Source organism: Monodelphis domestica, chromosome 4 (genome assembly GCF_027887165.1).
Source record: "Monodelphis domestica isolate mMonDom1 chromosome 4, mMonDom1.pri, whole genome shotgun sequence".
Taxonomy (NCBI): domain Eukaryota; kingdom Metazoa; phylum Chordata; class Mammalia; order Didelphimorphia; family Didelphidae; genus Monodelphis; species Monodelphis domestica.
In genome coordinates this window covers 438,135,243-438,158,647 of record NC_077230.1, presented here as the reverse complement: position 1 = coordinate 438,158,647, position 23,405 = coordinate 438,135,243, and the positions used below count along the sequence as shown (strand labels likewise).

At 49.4% G+C, this 23,405-nt stretch overlaps 1 protein-coding gene across 1 annotated transcript; it reads right to left on the bottom strand.

Moving 5' to 3' along the window:
• Positions 1 to 1,427: 1,427 nt before the first annotated feature.
• LOC103095949 (killer cell immunoglobulin-like receptor 3DS1) lies at positions 1,428 to 9,444 on the bottom strand. The gene is made up of 10 exons (XM_007506103.2): positions 9,336 to 9,444; positions 9,020 to 9,121; positions 8,608 to 8,874; positions 6,257 to 6,547; positions 5,603 to 5,632; positions 5,332 to 5,430; positions 4,550 to 4,577; positions 4,322 to 4,389; positions 4,182 to 4,219; positions 1,428 to 4,056 (listed from the first exon to the last, which is right to left on the bottom strand). The coding sequence occupies exons 1-10, from the start codon at positions 9,373 to 9,375 to the stop codon at positions 3,925 to 3,927; spliced, it is 1,095 nt and encodes a 364-aa protein (XP_007506165.2). The 5' UTR covers positions 9,376 to 9,444; the 3' UTR covers positions 1,428 to 3,924.
• Positions 9,445 to 23,405: the final 13,961 nt, after the last annotated feature.

Genomic DNA, 23,405 nt, shown 5'->3' with positions numbered 1-23,405 from the left:
TCTGGCTCAGGCTGAGACAGGCAGTAATTAAAGCCCTTGGCCAAAGTGGCCTCCCTGAGCCTAAGGGAAAGGGAGTCAGTCTTAACACTCACCAGGAGACCATCTCCAGGAAGCTGTCTGGGGGAAATCCTCCAGGCTGAGTTCCAGTTCTCCACTGAACTCAATCTCCTGAACTGAGTTCCATTCCGAACTGAATTGCCTGAACTGACTTTTTAGCCTCCTTTTAAAGAAATTTTCTCTTATGTCACCTCCCCTAAATTTTCACATCTACCAATCACAGAAGATGCTTTTTCCAGAATTGTCCACTCTTAGTTCTCACCACTCTTTAGTTCTCACCTTCTCTGATTAGATTATATCTTCTGAGTACTTCACACCTCTTTGTTAAGCTTGCATTTTGTGAGTTACTTGACCTTTTGTGATTAATTTAACCTTTACAGGTACTTAGCACCTTTTTGTATTAGATCTAAAAATAGACTTAGCTTAGGGTTAGGGTTAAGGTTGAAGTTAGGGTTAGGGTTAGGGTTAGGGTTAAGGTTGAAGTTAGGGTTAGGCTTAGGCTTAGGGTTAGGGTTAGGGTTAAGGTTGAAGTTAGGGTTAGGTTTAGGCTTAGGGTTAGGGTTAGGGTTAAGGTTGAAGTTAGGGTTAGGCTTAGGGTTAGGGTTAGGGTTAGGGTTAAGGTTGAAGTTAGAATTAGGGTTAGGGTTAGGGTTAGGGTTAGGGTTAGGGTTAGGGTTATCCAAATGAAAACAACTCCGAGATACCACCTCAGATTTATCAGAGTAGATAAGATGACAGAGAAGGAAACTTCTAAATGCTGGAGGGGATGTGGCAAAGTTGGGACACTAATGCACTGCTTGCTAATGGTCCAGCCATTCAGGAAATCAGTTTTATAGCCTACCCCTCATCCCCTTTGATCCAGCAATGTCTCTATTAGGTCCTTCTTTAAAAATCTGTATAGCAGCTCTTTTTGTGATGGCATAAAATTGGAAACTCAAGGAATGGCTATAACTGGGGAATGGCTGAAAAAGGTGTGATGTCTGATTGATATAGAATACTATTATGCTATAAGAAATGATGAGGCGGGTAGTTTCAGAAGAGCCTGGAAAGACCTCCGTGAACTGATGCAGAGTAAAAGAGCAGAACCAGGAGAACATTGTTCACAGTAACGGAAATATTGCATGGATGACCCAGTGGAATTGCACACCAGCTATTGGAGGGGGTTAGGTGGAGGGAATGGAAGTAATATGAATCTTGTAACCATGGGAAAATATTCTAAATCATCTAATTAAATAAAATTTTCAAAAAATATATTGTATGGATGGCTTGGTTACTCTGATCAAGACAACGATCCAAGACATATTCCAGGGAACCTGTGATTTAAAATGTTCTCCACCTCCAGAGAATGAATTGAAGAATCTGAATGCAGATCAAGGCATATTTTTCCTTTATTTTTCCTTTTTTATATTTGTAACATGTGTAATATGGAAATATGTTTTCCATGATCTCACATGTATAATCAACATCAACTTGCTTGCCTTCTCAAGGAGGGGCAAGGGAAGGAATTTGGAAATAAAAACAATTTTAATGAAAGTTTAAAAAGAACTTTTCCATGTAATTAGGAAATAGTTAACAAAATAAATACAAATATTTGGAAAAAGTAGATGGTTCTTCTAAAGGTAACCAGGTCTCCATCCCAGAAGTCTTCATGTGAAAGCTAGACAAATATTTTCTGGGATAGTTAAGGGGATTCTATTGTATTGCTTGGACTAGGTGACTCCTGAGGCAACAATCAGCTCAAAGATCCCACAAATGTGGAACTGGCAACCACTTGTAACCATTGTTCCCAGGTTGACCCTTAGAGCAAGAGTCCTATAATTCTTCTTCCAAAGGACAGCCCTCCAGATACTGGAAAAGCCATCCTGTTCTTCCTAACTCTTCTCTTCTCCAGGCTCTACTTTGCCCATTTTTTCAACTGATGCTATTTTGGGAGACCACTAGATTCAATTTCTCACTGCCATAGGGCAAAACCTGCAGGATGTCCAGAGGAAATGGGCCTTTTCTTTCATAGATCAGCCTCTCTCCTAGTGGCCCTCTTCCAGATCTTCTCAAGACTGAGTTAATTAGTTGAATCAGGGTCTTGTTGCTTCAACAGAAGAGACCTCAGAGGTGATCTAGTCCACACTCCACTCAAACAACATGTCCAAAGCACAAGCTGGGAGGCTGCAGGGTGGATAAACTGGGGAGAGGTGGGGAAGGAGGGGAAAGGCTGGGATATAGCTGATTTCCCATAGTCACTCTGGTTTGCAATAGAGGAAGCTGTAGAGACCACAAGGAAGGTCTTCTCCTTTCCCCTTTCATCACAACACTCTGGCTGCTGGCAGCCATAATCCAGGGAGATGCTCTGCTAAATGGGCAGCCCTACAGGGCCCTTCCAGTACCTGCCAAAAGGGTGTTCTCCTCTTCTCAGCAAGCACAACTGGCGTAAGTGTAGGAGATGATGGCATCAGACTGCACGGCTGTTTGCTTCCGTTTCTCCTGCCCATCACCTGGGGACGCCTTGGAATGCTATCATCTCAGGCAGAGCTGCCAGCTTGCTGAGACTCCTCCCAGCCTGGTTTCTGTCTCCACTGGAGGAGTCTGATGAGTCTCCCACATTATGCAGCCTCCCCTTTTCTCCCCAACTTCTATCACCCAAACAAGGCTACCCAGCAGTTAGGTCAGTAAACGAAGTTCTTTCTGGCTAGCAAAGGGAAATGCAGCAGCACCCAAGGAATGATGAAAAGGGCGAGAGAAGGGGGGGGCCAAAAGAGCTGGCCAGCCGGAGACCACCAGGGATGAGAAGCCAGTGTTCCTTGCTTTAGCATGGTCGAGGGAGGGGCGAGAAGAGCTGGAAAGGCCACCCCAAGCAGGGAAGAGCTCTTTGGACCCCAGCGAATCTGAGTGTATCCGTGATGAGAGACTGCCGAGTCAGGGGTTAAACTCCCCCTGGGGGGCCCATAAGAGGAAGCCGTGGAATGAATGTGGCCCTTGGCTGGTACTTGCTTTCCTTTAGACTCCTAGCCTGGAGGGCATCAGAGCCGGCTCTCCCCGGGCACTTCCTCGCCATCCTAGCTCAGCACCACCAGTAGGCAGGAGAGGGATGCTCAGAGCTACAGAGAGGAGGACAGGAAACATTGTACCCTCGAAGCTTGAGTGAACTTAATACAAAGTGTCCTTGCTTATTCGGCTTGAAAACCGATTCTTGATCCGAGCCTGCCTTTGCCCGGCCGAGCAAGGGTGCCAGCGTGGCGTTCTGGCAAAAGTCTGGGAGTGAGGACTTGGGCCGGAGCTTGGGATCGACGTTAAGCAAGTCCCACCAGGCAGTCCCAGTAGGAGGGGCTCGGCCAGGACAAGCTCCGAGGGTCTTTCTGCCGGCACCAGAACTCGGCTCTGTGCCCCCTACTCTGGAGCATTGGCCAACGGGCCAGACTCTGGACTTCTCTGACCGGACGATCTTGGCCAGCAGCGGAGAATAGCAGAGGGAGAAAGCGTGGTCCAGCTCGGCGGCTGTCTGGTTAAGCTGGGGGCAGGTAACCTTTTTTCCTCGCTTTCTCCAACTTGTACTAATAAATAACTATAAATTAATTTACGGTCTCCAAGGAATTGGAATGGTGACAAGCCTGGGCTGTTTTCCCATCCGCTCAGGACCGTGGAATTAGGAGGGGGCTCAGAAGGCCTCTAGCCAAATCTGGCCCGATTTGTTATGGACGGACATAGAAGGGGCCCAGGCCGGATGACGTGAGGCCTGTGTTCCCCCGGCTCCCCTGCGGTAAGTGGGGTGGAAGAGGGCAGTCCTTGGGCAGAGTAGCCATTGTCCGTTCCGTAGCTTTGCACCTCTTCCCGTCGCTCGTTGCTCTCCCCTCTCTTGGCAGGTCTGCTCCCCCGTCAGTGCAATGCCAAAGTGGAATAGACGCTGGGCTCCGGGCATGTGGCAGTCGGGGCTCTCTGCCCCGTCTGGAGGGCAGCGAGGCTCAGCTGAGTGTACGTCACCCCCTGCGGCTCTTCAGATTCGGAGGCCTGAAAGAGATGCCATCAGAAGGGGCTAAGGAGGAAGGAGAGGCTGGGGAACCAGACAGATGAAAACAGGGGATCACGGGGGACGCTGAGGCCTCCCTGGGGAGAGGAGAACGGGAAGGGCTCACCCATGGCTCTGTCTGGAGCTCCTTGGACACTTCTGCATCTGGGAGAGGGAAAGAGTCCCATGAGTGCCCAAGCTCTGCAGATGCTGCATCCCCCTCCTCCGCACAAGCATCCCTGCCCCCCTTTTCACTGTCCCACTTACACGTGATCTCCTGTGGAGGGAGGGAGGTGAGGCGGAGAGGCTCAGGGTCCCCTGGGCTGCTGGAGGGCCTGTGAGGGAGACACCGGGGGAGGGACAAAGAGAAATCAGTACTCCGCACCCCCCCCCAGCTGGAATCTCTGAACAGTGTAGGAAGTCGAGAGTGGCCCTGGGGAGAAGCAGCTGGTGGGGATGCTCAGAGGAATGTGGAAAAGAGCTGGGCGATCTTACCTCCTGGGAGCTTTTCCATGTAAGCTGCCTGTGAGAAGAAACAGATGGACAGTCAGACAGGCAGGCAGACAGGCAGGCAGACAGACAGGCAGACAGGCAGGCAGACAGACAGGCAGACAGGCAGACAGGCAGGCAGGCAGACAGACAGAGAGACAGGCAGACAGGCAGACAGGCAGGCAGGCAGACAGACAGAGAGACAGGCAGGCAGACAGGCAGACAGACAGAGAGACAGGCAGACAGGCAGACAGGCAGGCAGGCAGACAGTAAGACAGACAGGCAGACAGGCAGACAGACAGAGAGACAGGCAGACAGGCAGACAGGCAGACAGACAGGCAGGCAGGCAGAGAGACAGACAGGCAGACAAGCAGACAGGCAGGCAGACAGACAGAGAGACAGGCAGACAGGCAGACAGGCAGGCAGGCAGACAGGCAGGCAAACAGGTAGGCAGGCAGGCAGGCAGACAGACAGAGAGACAGGCAGACAGGCAGACAGGCAGGCAGACAGGCAGACAGGCAGACAGACAGGCAGGCAGGCAGACAGACAGAGAGACAGGCAGACAGGCAGACAGGCAGACAGACAGGCAGGCAGACAGAGAAACAGACAGACAGGCAGACAGGCAGACAGACTGACGGACAGGATCAGGTGTGTAACATGATATTTCGAGGAGGAAAGCCTCCCTGGAGTCCACCTCATCCCACCTCCTCATACAGAAGAGGGACACTGAGGCCCCCTCCTCACCCCTAGCTCCACTCCTGAAGCCCCGCGGGGTCCTCTAAACTCACAGTGCTGGGTGTGACGACAGCAAAGAAAGACCAGGAAGAGGAGGAGGAAGAGGAAGACAGAGACACAGCTGGCTGTAACAATGACAATGGTGTCGGAGCCTGAAAGAGAAGAGACCGTGTTCCAAGATTCCATCAAGCCCCTCCAAGCACCCTACTTCCCTCCTCCCACCCATCATCACCCCCCTCCACCAGGCTGGACGAGGGCTGCCTGGAAGCAGGGAGATGTGGACGCCCGGCCTCCCTTATCTGGCACCTCTGCTCCCCCTCTTACCTGGCTTGGGGGGATGTGCGTCCTTTCCACCTGAAAACCAGGGAGAAAGACTTGTAGGTCATGGAGGACAGAGGGGGGTTTCTGAGGCTAAAGCCCTTCACTCTCACCCCCATCAATCAGGGCAGCTAAGGTGGCTCCATGTACAGAGAGCAGGGCCTGGGGACAGAGAGGTCTGGGTTCAAATCCAGCCTCAATCTCTCACTAGCTGAGTGATTTCAGCCCAGTTATTTCATTTCTATTTACCTCAGTTCTCCTAGTCCTAATAATAACAGCACCCAGGGGCAGCTGGGTATGAGCCAGGCCTAGAGATGGGAGGTCCTGGGTTCAAATTTGACCTCAGTCACTTGCTAGCTGTGTGACCTGGACAAGTCTCTTAACCCCAAATGCCTAGTCCTTTTCCTCTCTTTTGTCCTGGAACCAATATTCAGTATTGATTCTAAGACAGAAGGCAAGATTAACAATCTCAGCACCTCCCTCCCAGGGTTTTGGGGAGGATAAAATGAGGCCATATTTGTACAGCTCTTAGCTCGGTGCCTGGTTCACAGAAGGTGCCACAGAAATGCCAGCTGAGGCTATTTTATCATCCATGCCCCCCCACCAGCCCCACATACGGGGGAAAGAGAGGTGGAGGTATCCCGAGGGCTCTCCTCGCACCTGTCACCTCCAAGTGCAGGGCGTCACTGGGAGATGATGATCTCTCTCCCACTGAGCAAATGCAGCTGTAGCTCCCAGCATCCTCAGCCTTCACAGACGGGAGAGTGAAGTTGGCCACATCCCCTTCTGGGCTCAGGCGCTGTACGGGATGGGGCACCCCAGCCTTCAGCAGAAAGAAGGTCATTTTGGGGTTATGATAGGTCGGTGACGCCTGGCACAGGAGGGTCACTGTGTCTCCTGCAGAGACCACAGTACTTGGTGCTCCACGTAAGGAGGGTTTGGAGAAATGTCCTGGGGAAGAAAAGGAGCAGAATCAGAAAACAGGTCTGGGAAGGCAGAGAGAGGGATGCTCAGATGCTTCAGAGAGGAGGACGCGGAGCACTGCACAACTGGAAGCTTGTGTGAATTTAATGCAAAGTGTCCTTGCTTGTTCCATTTGATAGCCACTCCTTGACTGCAGCCTGCCTTTGCCCGGCCGAGCACGGGTTCGAGACTGTGCGTCATGAAGACGTCCGCTGGCAAATGAAAGGCAGCCCTGGTGGATGGGTGGGCTGGCCTTCAGGCACGGCTGCTCATGCCCCAGCTGACCCTCAAGAAAGGCCAAGCTCCAAGAGAGACCTCGAGCCCCCTCAGCTAGAAGGACAAGTCAGCCATCCCAGGCAGCTCTTACTGGCTTGGGCTCCCTTTTTTAGCTTCAGTTTGGAGAGGCAAAACCATGGGAGTCCCCCCCAGGGGGGCATAGCTCAAACGGACTTCTGTGTAGAGGCCCAAAAGAAACCAGGCAGGGTCCCTGGCCAGGCAAATACCTCGGGGCTGGAAATGGTTTTATTCCTCCGTCCGCTCAGGCTGGGACAAGGCTTTAGACTAAAAGATGGGGATTCTGACCGGGAAAGGGGGAGAGATCATATTCCAAATTAACACTAATAATGGAATGATATGGCATACTATTGATTTTTCTCTTCTCAAACCCCTCTGGGTCTATGCCTGCTGTCTCCTTCACCCCCCTTGGTGACTCTTTGCTAAAGCTCAGCTCTCGTTGGGCTCTGGATTCTAATCCCCCCTTTCTCCTCGCAGGGCTTCTCCCACCTCGCTCTCCTCCACAATCCTGCCCCATCTCCCGACTCTTCCCCCATTGCCTACAAACCTGCCAAGAGGCTTCCGCCATCATTAAACCCTTTAGAAAGTGCAGCCAGACTCGGCTCAGGCTGCAGTCTCGCCTCTCTCTACCTCGGGCTCAGACCCCCCCTCTCCTGGGCCGTTGCCTTCTGCCAGGGTGCCAGGGAGTCCTTCAGCTGCCTTCAAGGCCTCTTCTGGGCCTCTGCCAACGGCGATGCCACCTCCTGGCTACGGCCTGCCCTTCCTTCCTAGCTACGGCGCCTCCTTGATCCCCTCCTTCCTGTCAGCCGTCACCGCGCCTCCCCTAAGCCGCCTCTCCTGCTGACTTCTCCATTTGGGGGGCACCAACATCCTGCCTGGCACTCAGCCTCACAGTGTCAGAGGCAGCCTTGAGGCTTTGATAAGGCCTCTGCCAAGCTGCAGCTCGGCTCCTCTTATGCCCTGACAGTCTTAAACCCTGAGCTTCCGTCTTACAATGCTGTGTACTGATTCCAAGGCAGAAGAGAGGAGAGAAGGGGAGGGTGGAGAGAGTGACTTGTCCAGGATCACCCAGCTGGGAAGTGTCTGAAGCCAGATTGGAACCCAAGACCTCCCGTCTCTAGTTCTGGCTCTCCATCCACTGAGCCACCTGGCTCAGTCCTTTGACAGCCACCTTACCCTGCCAGTGCAGGGCAGCACTCCTTGGAGCACGTAACTCTTTCCACCTGGGCACTCCGGCCTCGTGGCCGTCCTTTGAAGTTGGCCCCAGGCCTGCTCAACTCTGCACTCTAACTCTCTTACCGCACCTACGTGCTGCCCCGTCCAGCCCCACAGCACACATGTTCCAGGTCTGAATCCAGGGTCAGTCCACCTCCCCCGGAGCGCCAGGCCAGACCGAAGCTCCCTGCGGTGGTCGCCAGAGCCCTGGATGGGCCTCGAGAGGGCGAGGATTACCGGGGATGGGTCATTCTTGTCTACTTGGGATTCAGCACCCAGGAAGGGAGCAGGACAAGACGGGCGCCACAGGAGAGGCCAGAGGCCAAGGCCAGGAGAGGCATCTCGCCAGCAAAGCCAGGGGAGGAGGGAGGAGGCTGTGTCTCAGAGGGGATCCCAGCTAGGGACAAGGCTACACCCGAGGACAAGCAGAGCTGGCCTCCCCAGCAAACTGGTCTGTTGGGCTAAGCCAGAGAGGGCTCTGGAGGGGCTGTGAGGACAAGCCCTTCCCCAGAGCCACCTCTTTCTGGCCTCCTCCTTACCTGTCACCAGCAGCTGCAGGGGGGCACTGAGCTCCGACCAGTGGAGTCCCCGGGAGTAGCGACAGCTGTAGTTCCCTGCAGCAGCTACTGATTTTGGAAAGCAGCCCTCAGCCTGCTCTCTGGAGGCATTTATCTGAAATGAGCATCCTCCATCCTTCCAAAGCTGAAAACTCCCACTTCTCCATGTGCTCCGGCAACAGAAACGTACGTGTGCTTCCCTGGGCACCACAGAGCCGGGCTCAGCCCTAATGAAGGGTTTGGGGGTCCCTGGAAGGCAATCAAAGACCCGATTGGGGGCAGCTCCTCCCTCCAGTGGGCTGTTCTGACCCCAAACCAAGTCCTCCAACCAGTCACCCTCCAGCCCACACAAGGCGCTCCCCTCCTCCCTTCCCCATCCCACCCCCAGCTGTACCTGCCATGGAGGTGCCCTTCTGTTCTGAACTGGAAGATGGGCAGGAGGCCATTGAAGGGAGGGATTGAGCCCCTGCAGCAGCGATCTGAGCCAGACACAGCCCTGAAGGAGAGGCTGCAGTTAGAGATGCCCTCAGCTCCCAGGTCCAGCTATCCACAGCTGCACCCCTCTGCCCCACTGTAACCAGCTGCCCCACTGAGGGTCCTACACAGAAGAAGGGGCCGATCCCGGGAAGCCTCTCCCAGCCTCACCTTCCTGGTGCCCCTGTCCTAGCACCTTCTTCCCCCTCCAGCCCAGCCTGGGCCCAGGCACTCACCAAGCCACAGCAGAGAGGCCACTGTGGGGGACATGTTCATCCTTTAGGCCTGATCCAAGCTGCCACAGGACTGAGGAGAAAGAAGGAGGCTGTGGAGCTGCCTTTAGGCTCTCTGACCTTCTGCAACCAAAGCCACAGGATGTGATGACAACAGCACGCCCACAACTCCAGGGCCAGGACCTGCCACGTGAAACCAGTGAGAAGGGGAACTGCTATGGGCTCAGAATCCTCTGGACACATTCTCTTGGGGGGTCCCTCCTTCCTCTCCTCCTTCCTCATCTTCACCTCTCACAGCCTTTCCCCCTTTCCTTCTTCCTCCCCCCAGAAGCATTTCTCCTCACCTTCTTCCTGGACCTGCCTTGCCCTCCCCTTGTGACCCCCTCAGCTTTCTCAGGGAAGGATGTTGATGGAGAAAAGGCTCTGGGGGCAGAGCTGGGCATCCAGGAATCCACCTAGTTCCCACCCCTACCCTGACCCAGTGCTGGGGAAAGCAGAGCTGAACTCAGTGCTGAAGAGAACAGCTCCCTGACCCTGAAGCATGATGGGAATGTGGCAGATGGGCAGAGAAAGTCAAGTCCTACACTTGGTTGGAAAAGACAAGTTCCTGAATAGAACACTGGGCAGGCGGGGGCAGGGGCAGTGTGGCTGGGCATCATCACTCCACCCTAAGAAATTGTAGTGTTGGTGGTCTATGAGGTCAGCTTGAGTTACAGAGAGAGCCACAAGAGGGAGTGGATCCAGTATTAGAAAGAGAATCTCTGTGGAGGTGCCCAGAAGGTCACAGGAGTCAGACTAAGAAATGAGCCAACAAAAAAAGGCACCACTCTGGATGTGCTCATACAAATGCAGGAACTATAGACTGCCATGGTTTATTGGGGTCACTCTAGCCCTAGAAAACCTCATGTAGGAGGAGGCCATAGCCTGGCCCTGGCATGGCACCCAGTTTTGAGCATCTTTGTTCCATGTTGATGAAATTTCAAGAGGAAGTTCTCAGACTGTGGGGCAGCTGGGGAAACTCCAGGGAGGGGGGGGGGGGCCTTCTGATCAGAGCTACAGCTAGGAAGCTGGTTTAAGTCAAAGGAAAGATTTCACACCAGTGCTGTGCTCAGGGAGCATCTGAAAGACTCCTCCTTCACATGTAAAACGCAATGGAATTGATCGTTGGCTATGGGAGGGGGGTGGGAGGAGGGGAGGGAAAGAATATGAATCATGTAGCCATGAGAAAACATTCTAAATTAATTAATTAAATAAAAATCTTTAAGATTAAAAAAGAAAAGAAAAGACACCTCCTTATAGACCTTTTTGCATGGTTATACCTGAGCATCCTGAAAGAACTACTTGATGGGATGATTGAGGCCCTCTCAGTGATATTTTAAAGACTGCAGAGAATGAGACAAGGACTACAGGACTAGAGAAGGGTGAAGGTTACCCCAGTTTAAAAAAAGAAAAGGTGGAGTGTAAGAAATAAGCCCTGGGGGTCAGGTAGGTGGCTTGTGGATGGACTATCAACCCTGGAGTCCAGAGGCCCTGGGGTCCAATCTGGCCTCAGACATTCCTTAGCTGGGTGACCTGGGGTGAGTCTTTTAACCCCAGTTGCCCAGCCCTTGCCACTCCTCTGACTTAGAATCAATACTAAGACAGATACTAAAAACTGGTACTAAGTACAGGTTTGAAGAAGATTTCCAAGCACTTGAAGGAGACAAAATGACAAATCAGCACACAGGAAGCTCAAGAAACACTAAGTAATGAGCCCAGGGAGATTTTCTCAGAACCTTTCAGACCAAAGTAGACATGGGACAGTGGCAAAAGGTCAAAGTTATTATGAGAGTAGGAGAAACAGGAAGTAAGGCTTTGGTAATGGAAGCCCCCCAAGTCTCCATTGCATAATTTCCTCATGAAATATTATGGGCTTTCTTTGGGGGAGCCAGGAGGGAACAGATCCTCCCACCACATCCTCGGACTGGCCCCAAACTCTGCTCCTTCTATCCCACCATGAAGACAATTCTGAGAAGTTCACGATAGGGCTGGGGATCCCACACACTGACCTCTCTGCTTGGCCTCAGTGAGCTCCAGGGCTGGGCTAGAAGAGTCTCTCTTGCTGCTTCTTCATTCATGGCATATGACGGTGATGGAATACTGCTGAGCTGTAAGGATTGGTGAGCAGGATGATTTCAGAAAGAGCTGGGAAGACCTCCATGAACTGATGCAGAGTGAAATAAGCAGAACCAGGAGAACATGGTACACAGTAACCGCAATACTGTGGAGTGATCAACTGCGATAGACTTAGCTGCTGTCAACAAGACAATGGTCCAGGACAATTCTGAGGGACTTATGGTCAAGAATGCTATTCAGCTCCAGAGAAAGAACTGTGGGAGTCAGAATGCAGATGAAAACATACAATTTTTCACTTGTTTATTTGGGTTTTTGTTTGGGGGTTTTGGTTTTATGTGATTAATCTCTTACAAAAAAAGGAACAATATAGACATACTTTGGATGATAATACAAGTATAACCCAGATCAAATTGTTTGCCAGCTCCAAGAGGGAGGAGGGAAGAGAGGAGGGACCATATAACTTGGGAAAACTTAGGTGGAAATTTGTTATTACAGGTAATTGGTAAAATAACTAAATAAAAAAAGAACTAAATAAGCCAATAAATTACAATACTGCACAGATCAAGAATGAAAGCCCACAACTAGTGTTAAAAAGGAATGCTAAACATAAGGGCATACAAGGAGCAGGTGGGAGAGGCTGTATTCTGCCCATGTCCTTTGTGAGCATGGCATGGGTGGGCATGGGTGGGCATGGACCTCTCTAGATGTGGCTCCAAGGAGACAAATGTAGGTATCTCTAGTCTCCTCTGCCTGTCCTTCTTCAAGGGAAACTTTGATTCCTTGTGGGAGTGGAAACAGGAAGCTGGAGTCAGAGGTTGATGACTCTGCTCTCCTCAGAAAGGGGGCACCAAGATGAATACTGTCGATCTCTGGGGGTTGCTTCTCAGGTTTAAGCTGGGCTCCTGATCACTATCCATTAATGTGGAAGAAGAGGCCCAAACCCTACAGACTCATTTGGGCTCTCTTCCCACCAGATGACACATGTAGCAAATAGCAAATAAACTCATTCTATCCAAGGTGACAGCAAATAGACATCAGAGGAAGTATCCAAGTGAGAATATAAATCAGATAATCTGGAGAATAAGGAATGAGCTCTCTGAGCTAGAGAGAGAGGAACAGGGAGAAGGAGAGACACAGACTCGCGTCTTCTCCAAATGGAAATTCCTCAAAGTCTCTAAGGGATTGAGACATGACTAAGGTGCTTGTTCCTCTACCTGTCAACTTTTTCCCACCTTTCTCTCCCTTTGGGGTCCTCAAGGGAATGTAGAGCTACGGATTTTCTCTCTTGGAGCTCAAGGCAGAATATCAGTTCTCTTCTCTCCATCTCTCCCCAACTTCCACCATCATGAAGACATAGATTACTGAGCAATCACTATCCACCAGTTGGGAAAGCTTTCTGCAATGTTTTTTGAGCCACAAGCTACAAGGCCAAACAAAAATAGAGTCCACACCACAGAGTCTAAATGAAACTTTTGATCTTCAAAGAATGAAGTCAGCTACCTCCCAGAATGCCCTCCTGCTTCTTTCCAAAAAAGTATTCTATAACTCATTAGCTGGCATTTGCACATTAAGGTAGAATGAAGAGTGACCGTGCAGGTTCTGACTTCCTGAATTGGTGGGCAGAAGCCTCCCAGTGTGGTGTGTGGCATGGTGTGATTACCTGCCTGACCATCAAAACACATGACCCAGACCGTCCAATCAAAAGCCAAGTAGGTGTAACATCATGGGCAATATAAGAGTCCTGCACACCCCAGAGACTTTGCGTAGCTAAGACCATATAGTAACCTCTTTCTTGCTCTGTTTCTCTCTCTTTACTAATAAATGATTATAAATTGAATAATAAAGTCTCCAAGATTCATTTTCATTCTAACACTACCCAGTGCTCTAGTGCAGTGAAGTACATGCTCCTTAAGAGTCAAGACTTCCATTCTTGTGCTTAGATGTTCAAGTACAGCATCTTGAAATAAGATAAGAATAAGAATAAGAATAAATGGGGGCAGCTGGGTAGCTCAGTGGATGGAGAGCCAGGCCTAGGACAGGAGATCCTCCTTTCAAATCTGGCCACAGACACTTCCAAGCTGTGTGACCCTGGGCAAGTCACTTAACCCCCATTGCCTAGCCCTTACCACTTTTCTACCTTGGAACCGATACACAGTATGGATTCTAAGATGGGAGGTGAGGGTTTAAAAAAAATAAATGGTTTTGGGGTTGAACTGAATATTTCAGTGATATCATAAATGCAGGAGTCCTTTCCATCTCTATCAATCACACTCTTCCTGATCTCTTTCCTCTGTCTTCTCCTTAATCACCTCCAAAGGACTCATAGACCAGCTCCCAAATGTGGCAGGTTGAGAAGCTCAGCAGTTGTCTTTGAGGCTTGAAGAGATGGAATCAAGAGCTGGTATCAGGATGACAGAAGGGTTGGTTGGTTTGATTCGACTCAATTAACAAATTGCCAATAATGGGGCCATTTTGAAGTAAAATGTAAACTCCCTAAAGGAGGGACTGCTTTGTTTCACTTTGTATCCTCAGCCCTGAGTTCAGGGTCTGGTACATAGAAGGCACTACATAATGATACTCAATTCCATTGGTTTGGATTGAATGTACAAGTAAAGGGCACAAGACCCTAAGAGACAGAAGAAAGAAACAGTGGGAGCATGGGTAACCATGAGTCCAATCCTCTCATCCAGGAACAGGGTGAGGAAAGGGGTGAACACTAAAAATAAAGGAGGACTGAAGTGGAAATGGGACAATGTCATGGATCTTTGGTGAGGAATCTTGTTGAGGATCATAAGAAAAAAGGTGTGCAAAGATATACACCACCTATTCCTACTGAAAACGCTTGAGGGCACAGGAACAAATGGAGTTTTCCTTAAAATTAGGAGTGCCGTCTCTCTAAAACCATCCCCAGGCATTATCTGCAATGGATATTGGGTTAGAATGGACAATGGCTAAACTAGGGCTCTTTGCCAATGCTAGGATGGCACACATGGAGACTCAACCCCAAACCTTACTGAAACAAGTAATTTAAAACAACTGTGGATGCTAGAAAACTGGAGGTCCCCTGCAGAGACAAACCAGCCACAGACATTATTCACACAGATAAAGTCACATCTAAACAGCTGGAAAACCATGGGTGAAACCGAATCGATACCATGAAAATGCCAGTTCTACCTCGACTCACTCACTGACTCACCGGCATCTCATCAGCTACCAAAAAATGTATTTCATGGAGTCAGGAGGCATAATAACCGAATTCATGTGGAAGAAGAAATTGCCCAGGAATATCAAGGGGATCGATGGGAAAATCAATGGGGGAAAGATGTGAGGGTAGAAGGGCGAGCAGTACCAGATCTCAAACTGTACTATGAAGAGGTGATCATCAAAACACTGGAGGGCCAGACAAGAGCTAGAGAACACTATGAGACACAAACAGATCATTTTGATTATATGAAATTTAAAGAGATACAAGCAGCAGGGAGAGGAGGGATTCGACAGGACCAGCTGGTTCAGCTGAGCTTTGAAGAAGACAAGGGGCTGATTCCAAGCAGGAGAGAGACAGACAGAGAGACAGAGACAGAGGAGAGACAAAGACAGAGAGACAGAGAGAGAGAGAGAGAGAGAGAGAGAGAGAGAGAGAGTATAGAGCAAGCCAGTGATCCCAAGGGTAAGCACAAGAGATAAAATGTTGTGTGTGAGAACAAGTCAAAGTCAGAGAAGTCATTGAGTACCTACTGTGTGCCTGGTGCTACACTAAGCACTGGGGGTAGTAGTAGTAGTAGTAGTAGTAGTAGTAGTAGTAGTAGTAGTAGTAGTAGTCTCTCGGTAACCAATGATGACGATTGTCTTTGTGCATTTTCATCTATGATAGATGAGTGTGCACAAAGACACTTGTGCGTGAAGGAAAGCAAGCACTGGGGGTAAAAAGAAAGTAAAAAACAAGGTCCAGCTCTCTAGGGGCTCCCAGTCTAATGGGGAGAAAACAAGCAAGATATAAAAGGGGGAAATGGGAGCTCGTGGTAAGGGGAAGGTGCTAAGGTTAGGGAGGACTGAGAAAGTCTTCCTGTGGAAGGTGGGGCATTAACTAAGATTCGAAGGGAATAAGGGAAGCTGTAATAAGGGACTATTTTGAATGGTAATTGATAACTAAAGATCAGGCTGTCTTCTTTCTTCTTTCTCTCCTCCCTCTTCCTCCCCCCCTTATTCCCTCCCCTTCTTGTTGATTCTCCTTCTGGTTTCTCTAAATCATCTCAGGGGTGAGTTTATGATGTCTCAAATGAAATACTTTTCTCTTCTCTATCTTAAATAAAGGGTTTATTGGGGAAGACATGGAAGGATAAGGAAATGGAAGGAAAGAGGTTTGGGGGTTCCCTCTCACTAGGATGAGTCTTAGATTGGAGGATGGTGGAATATAGTTCAATTGAGAAATGGCTGATGGGTCTGGAAGTTCAGTCACCATCATAAGAGAGCAAATGAGAGAGAGAGAGAGAGAGAGAGAGAGAGAGAGAGAGAGAGAGAGAGAGAGACAGAGACAGAGACAGAGACAGAGACAGAGAGAGACAGAGAGAGACAGAGAGAGACAGAGAGAGACAGACAGACAGAGAGACAGAGAAAGAGAGACAGAGAGAGAGACAGAGAGAGAGAGAGAGAGAGAGACAGAGACAGAGACAGAGACAGAGACAGAGACAGAGAGAGACAGAGAGAGACAGAGAGAGACAGAGAGAGAGAGACAGACAGAGAGACAGAGAGAGAGAGACAGAGAGAGAGACAGAGAGAGAGAGAGAGAGAGAGAGAGAGAGACAGAGACAGAGACAGAGACAGAGACAGAGACAGAGAGAGACAGAGAGAGAGACAGAGAGAGAGAGACAGACAGAGAGACAGAGAGAGAGAGACAGAGAGAGAGACAGAGAGAGAGAGAGAGAGAGAGAGAGAGAGAGAGAGAGAGACAGAGAGACAGAGAGACAGAGAGACAGAGAGAGACAGAGACAGAGAGACAGAGAGAGAGCGGGACTACGTCCTTCTTTCTTCTGTCTTCAAAGCCAAAGCCACCTTCAGACTTCAGTCTCCAAGTCAAGAGAGACAAACAGCCTCTTCCCTCTTTCAAGCCAAAAAGGGTTCAGACCACAGTTGGCCCCCTCCAACTGCTTCTCCCAGTACCATTCCAAATCAGAATATTCTCATTTGAATGACAGGTCGTCACTCAGCTGCTCCAAACTCCTGCCACAAAATCATTCTCCGTTTCTCACTTCCACAAAACCGAGAGATGAGGAGGAGAGTGTTCCAGGCGTGCGGCGCAGCCAGTAATGGTTGTGGTAGGCATTGGTAGGATGTCTGGCAATGGTAAGGAGTCTGAAGTGGAAGGTGGTTTTCAAGGAACAGCAACAAGAAACCCAGTATCCTGGTCAACTAGATGGCTCATTGGATTGAGAGTCAGGCCTAGAGTTGGGAAATCCTAGGTTCAAATCTGTCCTGACACGCTTCCTAACTGTGTGACCCTGACCAGTCTTCTATCTTGGAACCAATACACAATATTGATTCTAAAACAAAAAATAAGGGTTTAAATGAATAAAGGCAGTATCAATGGATCACAGAGTTGGGTGAGGGGATGAGGACTGTAGCTACAAGATGCCCATTTTCCCTGGGGTGTAGAGAGGAAGAACAGCAGTAATGAAGAGATGGAAGACTAGTAGAGAGAGCCATGGGTGGGCCCCCAGGGGCTCCATCCCTGTGAGTTTGGTCCCAAGGCCTTTGGGGACAGGCCATCCACACCTCCTCCCCCAACTCTGTGATCCTTTTCCTTCCCAGGATTCTGCCACAAAGACCACCAAGCACAGTGGTAGCTGTAGGAGAGGCAGTGACCCTCCTGTGCTTGGAGTTATCCAGCCTTAATATTGAAAAATTGTCATTCTCTCTGCTGAAGGCTAGAGTGCCCCATCCTGTAAAGCACCAGAGCCCAGAAGAGGATGAGGCCAACTTCACTCTCCCGTCTGCGAAGGTTGAGGATGCTGGGAGCTACAGCTGCATTGACTCACTGTGTGGTAGAGCATCATCTCCCATTGATGCTCTGCACTTGGAGGTGGCAGGTGCGAGGAGAGCCCTGGGAATACCTCCACTGCCCTTTCCCCCATATTTAGGGCTGGAGGATGAGGGATAATAAGAATAACCTTAGCTGGCATTTCTGTGGCACCTTCTATGAACCAGGCACCATGCTAAATGCTATACAAATATCGCCTTGTTTTATCCTCCCAACAACCCTGAGAGGTAGGTGCTGAGATTATTTTTTTAACTCTTGCCTTCTGACTTAGAATCAATACCTAATATCGGTTCCAGGACAGAAGCTTGGTAAAAGGCTAGGCATCTGGGGTTAAGTGACTTACCTACAGTCACATACTTGGGAAGTGACTGAGATCAGATTTGAACATAGAATCTCCCATCCCCAGGCCTGGCTCTCCATCCACTGAGACACCTAGCTGCCCCATTCTAGAACTGGGGAAACTGAGGTAAATAGAAATAAAATAACTTGCCCAAAATTACTCAGCTAATAAGTGATTGAGGCTGGATTTGAACCCATATCTTTCTATCACCAGGCCCTGCAGTCCATATAGTGAGCCACCTTAGCTGCCCTGATTGATGGGTTGAGAGTGTAAGGATTTAATTTCAGAAATCCCCCCTCCACTCTCTATGACCTGTAAAGTAAACTTGCTCCAGGACGGGCCTGGATGGAGGCCCTCTGAGATCCCTTCCACTCAGATCTTGGCCAAGACATCCAGGCTGAGGAGAGAGCCTGACTCTCATGTCGGGGGCCATTTGGGGGAAGCCTGGGAAAGGCTGAGTCACAGGGTTGTACCAGTTGTCCTGGGACAATGTTGGTATCTAAGCAAATCTTTACTATAAAACTGAAATACTGTGGAAACATATTGTTCCCCTAATAGCAGCCCCAAGAGAAGGTTGGATAAAGAACGGAAACGTACCCCAGAAGTGTTCATGAAAATATTGAAATATTTATCCAGATTCACCCCCTGAGATCATGAAATCAGCCAGAGTCATTGATCGGGTCTTCATGTTGAAAAACTCACAGGGGTGACACCCCAAGCACAAGGGGCTCCATCTAACTTGGTTAACTTTGATGTTCGATTCGATATTTATTTTGATGGACTCGCGTCCATCTCTAACTACAATATGCCATTTGTGGGCAATTTCTGGGAAAGAGCACCTTAACGCCTGCTCCTTTGTCCTGGCAATTCCAGTGAAAACTCGAAAGCTGTGTCACTAAGCCCCGGGCACATTTTTAAGTGGAAATATGTCGGATTCTTTCATTTATGTGTGAATAAACAAGAAAGCAAAACTACAAGTGGGAGCCAAATAAAATACAAACACACAAGTTCGGATTTAGTCAATTACCAAATGGCAAGATGAGGATGTCCGCCATGTTGCAGAGAAAGGAATTTTCCTCTGTGTCAAAGCAAATACCGAGGGCTTGCTGAGTGAGAGAAGATACAGGCTGTATCTGATGATGGATGCCGAGTTAGTCATTGGGCCAAGAGTTCCCAAGAGTGACGTTTACAATTTGCACTGAAATGGGACAGCCAATGTTGGGAATCTAGCAAATTTAGCTGCAATGTGCTCTGAAATGTCCCCCAAACTCTGCCATGGAGCTCTCCGCGATCCAAAGAACATGGATGGGGCCACCTTTCCGAGAAGACAAATGGGTGGCTGAGATCCACACCGATGAGCCTCACATCCATCATCAGACTCAACATAGGTCCTTGGTTGGGTCTCTGGGCAGCAAAGACAGGGGGTTCAGTTTCCCAGGCACACAGGACTGGGTTCCAACAATGCTCCTCATTGCCTTCCTCAGAGTCTGCCCAGAGAAGAGCAAAAGGGGCCCAAAGTGGCCCCTGGGTATTTAACATATCATTCACATCTCATTTACATTGCTGTTTGCTCTCCCCAACCTTGCAGTAGGCAGAGTGAACCAGGGGTAAAGCCAGGCAGCCAGAGGTGGACCATGGGTAAAGTTCCCTGGAGCCCCAGGGCAATGGCTGACCAAACAAATGATCCTTTCCCTAGTAACAGCAAGATAAAGAGCACCCTGGAAGCAATTCAGAGGCTTCCATCACCATGGCAGCTCCATGGCCAAACCATTCCATCACCAGGACCTGCCACTGCCTCCCTCCCTCTCCCACTCCCTCACTAGGGAGATTGCCTGAGTCCCTAATTCTTTGGACAAGACCCCAGTCTCACCCCCCCACATCATCTGTACTCAAGTTATTTATGGGAGAATTTGCCATTTTGTTATCAATTAACACAACATATAAGGAGAGCAGACTGCCTTTCACTCAAAATCCTGGCCACCTCCCTGAGTCATGCCCAGTCATGACCAGCCACAAGACCCAGACGGGATGGGGGGCTCTTGTTGGGTCCTCCTTCTGGAAGCAACTATAACCACAGATCCCAGCATCCCTGGCTTCACCTGGTAGAAGGAAAGCTGGCTAAGTCCATCTTGGGCTCTGATACTGTAAGGGGGCTGGGGTCCTAACCTTCAGCAGGAAGAATGTTCCTCCCAGAGGCAGGCCTAAAAACCAGAGGTCCTGGGTTCGACTCTGTCCCCAAACAGATTTAGTTATATGACCCTGGGCAAGTCACTTAACCCCCATTGCCTAGCCCTTACCATTCTTCTGCTTTAGAACCAATACTTAGAATTGATTCTAAAATGGAAGGAAAGGAGTTAAAAAGAAGAAGAATGTTAGTCCCCTGAGAAGTGATATTATCTCATCTGATCCCCCCCCAAGCTCCATCATGCTATTGGGCCAGGCATAATCGAAGAGTTTTCAGGCTTTCTTGGGATGCCACCCTAGACTCCCAGGCCTGAAGGATCCTTGCTTTTACTCATCTCCCATCTCTGTGCCTAGCACAGTGACCCACACAGTCAAATGGAGCCACTCCAATGGAGTGTTGTGAATAAAATTTTAACCATAAGTTGAGAGAGAGAGAGAGAGAGCAATCACTGGCTCACCTGGCCATGCCTACTTAACCTCAGTTGGTCCAGCTTTCTCAGTTCCTGACCCAAAAGCAACTGCTGCCAACAAGAGTCTCCAGCCTGTGTGCCAAGAGCTAAATGCCCCCAAAAGAGAGAGTGAGCCAAGTGCCCACCACGCATGCCTCCTCCACCCCTCCCTTACAAAGCCAGATTTCCCCACTCCTCCTGGGACTCTGGCTGGACAGACTTCAGCTCAGTCTGGGGCTTGTCAGACCTGGATGAGGGAGTCCGATGGAGGCAAAATGAGAGTTGAGTTATGCAGCAAAGCTTTATTGGGGGGGAGAAGGGGGCTGAGGGAGGTTGATGGCAGTAGAAATGGCAGTGGAAGAGGAGGAGGAGGAAGGGAGAGCAAGGGGGGAGCCTGTAATATTTCAAGTAGAATATCGAATCCTTCCTTCACCCCTGACTTCACTGAGAAAGCTCCTAGCACATATCTAATGCAGATAATGCTTGGTGATGCTTTGGGTGGTTGGAGATCGATCATCATTTCAGGGAAAGCTCCATTTATTCCTATGATCATCGACTGTTCTCAATAGGAATAGGGGGCATCTTTGGTCAAAACCTCTTTTGCATCTAATGAGATAATCATGTTTCTGTTGGGTTGTTGTTGTTATAGTCAATGATGCTGCTAGTTTTCCTAATGTGAGATTAAAAATTATATCCATTACTCCAAGTATTATATTTTATAAGATTTATTCATAATAACTTTAAGCAAAAGAAATTTTAAAACCGTGTGTCAGAGACCATATTCGGGGACAACTTGACCTGAAACAAGATTTAAGATCCTAGGGAAACTGAACAAACAAGTTACCTCCCAGGCGTCGCCAAGATCAACAGCCACAAAACATAACAATAACCATTCTTCATGTTCCTTCCTGGTACAAGCAGTCTTTAATCACCACCACCACCCCCCCCCTTTACCTCAAGCACATATATTCTGCCTTACACCTGCAATAAACGGAGCCTTGACACTACCAGATTGACTCTGTCTCTCTATTGCGTGCTTGGTCTCCCCCTCTCTCCCCCTATGGGCTCTTTTTAGGTGGCTGCTCCCTGAACCCCACTGTTGAAGTCCGGCAGGCCCGGATAGATGGCGCCTCAATGTGTTGGGATTTGAGTAAGACAGCTTACCGGACGACTGAGAAACAGATTCCGCGGACAAAGTAAACGGTAGAGGCTGAACAAACAGCCTTGAGATAAGGGTAAGTCGTCCCATCCCCCATAGGCATAAGAAATTGAGAGTGATCACCCCAGAGTGACTGTATGTGACTGTGTGTAATAATTGTGTGAATGAGATGGGGAAGACACTCTCAAAAGAAACTCTATTTGTTAAAGAATTAAAAAATAGTCTCAGGGAGAGAGGTATTAGGGTAAAAAAGAAAAATTTATTTAAGTTCTTCTGCTTCATAGAGGAACATTGCCCCTGGCTCATTCTACATGGCCCGGGAATTCACCCCCTTACTTGGAACAAAGTGGGTAAAGAATTGATGTAGACACCTAGGTCTAGATCCATCATAGCATGTCGTAATACTTGAGTGAAAAATAGGTTGAATAGTACCGGAGCGAGGACACAGCCTTGTTTCACGCCATTGGAGATGTTGAAGCGATCGGAAGTCTCTCTACCAGATAGGACTTCCCCTGTCATGTCGACATGAAAGAGCTGGATCAGTTTGACGAATTTTGCTGGGCAACCGAGCTTGCTGAGGATCACCCACAATGCGTCCCTGTTCACTGGGTCGAACGCCTTTGTCAGGTCTATGAAGACAATGTAGAGACTCAGGTTCTGCTCAAGGCATTTTTCCTGCATTTGCCTCACCGTGAAGACCATGTCGATGGTGCTGCGATCTGGTCGGAAGCCACATTGTGATTCAGGCAGGTTCTGCTCTGAGACAGATGACAGGAGTCTGTTGAGTATAACACGGGCGAGGATCTTTCCAGCAGTGGAGAGTAGTGAGATGCCTCTGTAGTTGTCACAGGCTGTTTGTAAGCCTTTGTTCTTGTATAGGGCTATGACGGAGGCATCTCTGAGTTCTGGGGGCATGTCTTCCTCTTCCCATATGTTGGTCAGCACTATGTGGAATGCCTGGAGCTCCTTTCCACTTAAGGCCTTGTACACCTCGGTTGGGATCCCGTCTTTACCGGGTGCCTTGCCTGCACTCATTTGTTTAATGGCTTTTTGGACTTCCTCTATTGAAGGAGGGATGTCAAGTTGTTCAGTGGTGCAGTTTTGGGGGATCTGGTCAAGGGCGCTTTGGTCGACTGAAGAGGGTTGGTTGAGAAGCTGACTGAAGTGTTCTTTCCACCTGTTGCTGATGCCTTTTTTATCTTTTATGAGTGTCACCGTCAGAGGATAGCAAGGGAGTGGTGGTGGGTTTTAATGGCCCATAGACAGTCTTGAGGGCACTGAAAAATTGTTTGTAGTTTTTCGTATCAGCAAAACGCTGGATTTCTTCTGCCATCGAAGCCAGCCATCGAAGTCATGGTCCTCAAAACCCAGCTACGATGGTCCGGACACGTCATCCGCATGGACCCACAGCGAATACCAAGACAGGTATTCTATGGTGAACTGTCAGCTGGACTCAGGAAACAAGGCTGACCAAAGAAAAGATTCAAGGATCAGCTAAAGTCAAACCTGAAGTTGGCTGGCATTACACCAAAGCAACTAGAACTTGCTGCCTCTGACAGAAGCCGCTGGCGAGCCCACATTCACCATGCCGCCACCACCTTTGAAGATGAGCGACATCGACATCTTGCTGCTGCGCGTGAACGCCGACACCAGGCCACACCCGCCCCTCCCGTAACAACTGAAGTCCCAGGCCCCATGTGCCACAAACTGTGCACCTCAGCCTTTGGACTCCAAAGCCACATGACGGTACATCAATAGATGATAATGCATTCTTAGTCACCAAGAGACTACC

Excerpts from the sequence above, each read along its gene's own strand:
- LOC103095949 (XM_007506103.2), bottom strand. The coding sequence starts at position 9,375 with ATGAACATGTCCCCCACAGTGGCCTCTCTGCTGTGGCTTG. Across the intron at positions 9,122-9,335 it reads GGCCTCTCTGCTGTGGCTTG|GGCTGTGTCTGGCTCAGATC; the intron begins GTGAGTGCCTGG and ends CCTCTCCTTCAG. Across the intron at positions 4,220-4,321 it reads CCCTCCACAGGAGATCACGT|ATGCAGAAGTGTCCAAGGAG; the intron begins GTAAGTGGGACA and ends TCCCTCTCCCAG.